The sequence below is a fragment of the Pygoscelis adeliae genome, unplaced genomic scaffold (genome assembly GCF_000699105.1).
Source record: "Pygoscelis adeliae isolate BGI_AS28 unplaced genomic scaffold, ASM69910v1 Scaffold224, whole genome shotgun sequence".
Taxonomy (NCBI): Eukaryota; Metazoa; Chordata; class Aves; order Sphenisciformes; family Spheniscidae; genus Pygoscelis; species Pygoscelis adeliae.
This window is the reverse complement of record NW_008824657.1, coordinates 1495651-1499452: the sequence shown is the minus strand read 5'-3', so window position 1 is coordinate 1499452 and position 3802 is coordinate 1495651. Positions and strand designations below refer to the sequence as shown.

Genomic DNA, 3802 nt, shown 5'->3' with positions numbered 1-3802 from the left:
CCTTGTTCATATCGGCCCGATCTCGAACATAGTCCTTGAAGGTGCCCTTGGGCTTGTGGTTGGGCAGGGCAGCGGGGTAGTCCTCCGAGTCAAAGCTGTCGTAGGAGGGGACGCGCTGCAGGCTCTGGAAGGAGGACTGGCTGCGCAGGCACTGCGTCAGCCGGTCGCAGCTGTCGTAGCTCTCTATGCTCTCGAAGGAGTCCTGGCCGCCCAGTTTACCTGGTGAGAAGGAAGGGCATGTGAGATGTGCCTGGCCAGCATGGGGATGCTCTAGCTTGTCACAGCCAGGAGAAGGATGCTTCGCCTGCCCGCTGCACAGGCAGAAGGCAACCAGGCAAATGATGCTGTCCCACTATGCCTCATCTCCAAAAAAACTTAAAAGTACGGCCTGAAACTGGGATACTTTTGTTATATTCGTAATTCAGAGCAGGGCTATCTGAGCCCCGGAGATGTTCAGGCAGCAGAGCCAGGCTGAGTCAGGTGAAAAACCCAAAGTCCTGACTCTCTACCCAAGAGTGATGCCTGGGGCTAACTGGAAGTTGTCCTCTGTTTCAAAAAGGCAGTGGCAGAGAAATAATCCACTTTAGACAGGTATTCAAGGCTCAGTTCAGGTGCCTAAACATGGGCACTCCAGAACCTCTTGCTGCTGAAAGATATGGGTCTCCAATAAGTCCCATATTATATCTGCCAGCCCTATATAAACGCTGTTCAGGCATATTTAAGGGCACTGGACACCCAGCTTCTTTACTTTTGATGTTTCCTACAAAACTATATAGCAGCCTTTTATTGCCATATATTACAACCAGCTTCCACCCCTAAATCCCCAAACAGCAGCAGATTTGATGGAGGACGAGAGCAAAAGGCTGAGAGCTCAAACAGCTATTTTTCCAGTTCTCGTAAGGTGAGCACAGCTGGGTTGTATCAAGGCCACTCTCTGGGGTATTTTTAGTAAAGACCAGAACACGAGAGGCCGGATCCTCAGCAGTGCTATGCCGCTTTACACCCACTAGAGACAGCATAAGTATACCCTCTGTACTTAAAACAGAGAGCTAAAAAAGGATCCAAAGAACAAACTGAAATTGCTCTCTCTGATCTCCCGTACGCTGTCGATTGCTCAACATCTTTACTGACAAACTAAGAGCGTAACAGGATCATTCAAGTTCACTAATTTCCCAAACTGGGCTAAAAACAGCTGCTGGGATTGTGCAAGAACTCCTGGAGAAATTTCCATTGGCAGAGCTACCCACATCTTGGGCCCAGAAAGTAAATCACAGGGGAACAGGAACGTGGAAGGACGCTGGCATGCTCCCCCAAATATTTGTTGTGTTGTAGTTTGAAGAGCACTTGCTGCGAAAAGACTCAACTACCGTGGGCTCTGCCCTGATTGCTGGCCCAGAATCGTTTGAAGTTTGGATCCATTGGCTTGATTCTGCTGGTAATATCCATGCTTCAAACTCATTTTATTTTTTTCTTTTAGTTTTTTTAGAATTTCACAGAATACACTTCAATCACTTCCTGAATCCTGCAAGGGGAAAATTAACACCGCTTTGTGCATGTTCATTAATTGGCATAACCACTTCCCTGAGAAGTCCTGCGGCACAAGCTCGTTTAGAAAAGGAATTAAAAATCTGCCAGATGAACAGCCGCAGTGCCAGAGACGTGACTTGGGTCATTTCATTGAAAATTCACCTAAATTTGACATAAACGTGAGCCTTTAGAAAAATCACGCCTTGCACCTACTCAGGAGAAACTTGTTTGGCAGCCACACTTTCCAACCAGACATCCTCACTGATAAGGCAGAGTGAAACAACTCCCATCGGACCACAAAATTAACTCTTAAAGCCTACTCAAAGAAAGACAAAAGGCGACTGTCTGGAAAACCTTCATTCTGAATTTCCCACTGCTGAAGCGCTTGACTTTGTGACAGACTAACCTTTTTTTAATACAGTGGAAGGTAAAGACGTACGTAAGTATAAATAAGCTGGACTCTGCTTTATATTAAGGCTTCTTTATACCACTCTGAGAGGATTAATGCCACCCAAAGGCCCTTCTACATGGCTGAAATGTAGCGTTAGTGTAAGCACAGCCGTAGCCTGTTGCATTTCTTCAATTGCAATCAGTATGTTAAAGTGTTTGCTAACACCAGGGGCCCTTGGTCCCCAATGCTGAGTTAAGGGCTCTTTCTTCCCTCCCCTGGAGCCTTTTTAGGCTTGCCAGTGAGAACAGGCTCAAGGTACAATTGCAAAAGCATGCCTGAATCATTGCATTTCAGTGAGAATTATTATGAAATCACCTGTGTTGAAGAAAAGGTCAAGAAAAGGGAAAGACACGGATGAAAGATAGCTAGAAAAACAACCCCAGAAAGAGGACTTTAGCTAAAATTGTAACACTGCTGCCCTTTTGGCTCACCATATTGTCCAAGTCACCTCTCACATATTAACACTCAGCCAGCAGCAGAAGCAGAGGTAATAATACAAATAATAACTTTCCTGTCATTAGCTCTCCCAGCTTGGAAAAAGAATGAGAAACTTAAAATGAGCTCCACTGAGCAACGCATATGCAATGCAGACCTGCAAAGGGGCTCCGGCTTTTACAGGGAGCCAGCACATCTTCAGCTCTCGTAGATGGTTAAATGGGTTTAAATGTTCAACATCAAACCTGGCTCACAGCAACACGTCACTATAATGAATTTTAGGCATGGGGACACCTGGATTCTATTCAGGGCGTGATCGCAGGCAGGTCAGATCTCTTCCCCATGCCTCAGGTTCCCTACCTGGAATCAGGAGATAATGATACCCCTTTGTAAGAGACTTTGAGCTCTATGGATTAAACTTTTGCTTTGAATATATACTGTGAGCCAGATCCTCAGCCTTGCATTAAGCGATGTAATTACAAAGTAGTCGGGCATCTGGGCCCCATGTGTTCAGAATTTAATAATATTAATTGAAAAGGCATTTGGGCTCAGATCCTCAAAAGTGTTTAGGTGTTTAAATCCCATCATCTCAAACAGGAATCATGTACCTATAACTCTTTGGAAATGTAGGGTTGCAGCAGAAGGATTCGGGGGGTCCTTCGGCTCTGTCGCTGACTCAACCCATGACATCTGCATCTCCTAACAAAGCACAGGGCTTCAGTTCATCAGAACAGATTATCAGTTCAAGCAAACAGCCATCAAAATCAATGGAGATAATGGATAAAGACTTTGGATCATCAAGTGTAAAACCCTTCAGAGCCCTGGACAGTAATTCCTGATGAGAACTTGTGAAGGATTTGTGGGGTTTTGCCTAGTCTCCTAGGAAAATGAGATTTATACAACCACACAGCAGTCTGTCCTCCCTAATAACCTTAAAGCCTATTTCAACTTCACTCAAGTTTGACATCAAAGTACAGAGCCAGAAATGCTACATTTTTGCAGATGTTGTAAAAACAGGCAGCAGAGTAGAGAAAAGAAAGACCTCCTTCATGTTTTCCCCAGACAGAAAGGCAGGAAGGTATCAAAGCCATCAGGGAATCCATCTGGCAGTTCAACCTCCTAAGATATATGGCTTCGTTACTGGCATTGCACGGTGCCCTGATGGCCTTGGTCCCCCCAAAGTGTATCACCTACAGAGGGGAAGGCGGCGCTTATGTTGATATAGGTAGAGGTGGCAAGAACCCAAGCAAACCCTGGGAGATGCCCTACTTTACCTCGACTGGCACGTCCCATGCACATGTTATCTGGCGTTACTACTTCTTGCTTGATCGTGAAGTAGTCTGTCTGCAGGGAGTCCGTCTGGACTGGGTCACGCAGGATGACCGAGGG

At 45.7% G+C, this 3802-nt stretch overlaps 1 protein-coding gene across 1 annotated transcript in view; it reads right to left on the bottom strand.

Annotated features, from left to right (window-relative positions):
* Positions 1–3802, bottom strand: part of ETS1 (v-ets avian erythroblastosis virus E26 oncogene homolog 1) — a 67794-nt gene that overhangs the window by 11830 nt on the left and 52162 nt on the right. The window contains 2 exon segments of the mRNA XM_009322609.1: positions 2–219; positions 3688–3802. The exon segment at positions 3688–3802 is cut by the window's right edge and continues 23 nt beyond it. Coding sequence (XP_009320884.1) covers positions 2–219; positions 3688–3802 — 333 coding nt within the window.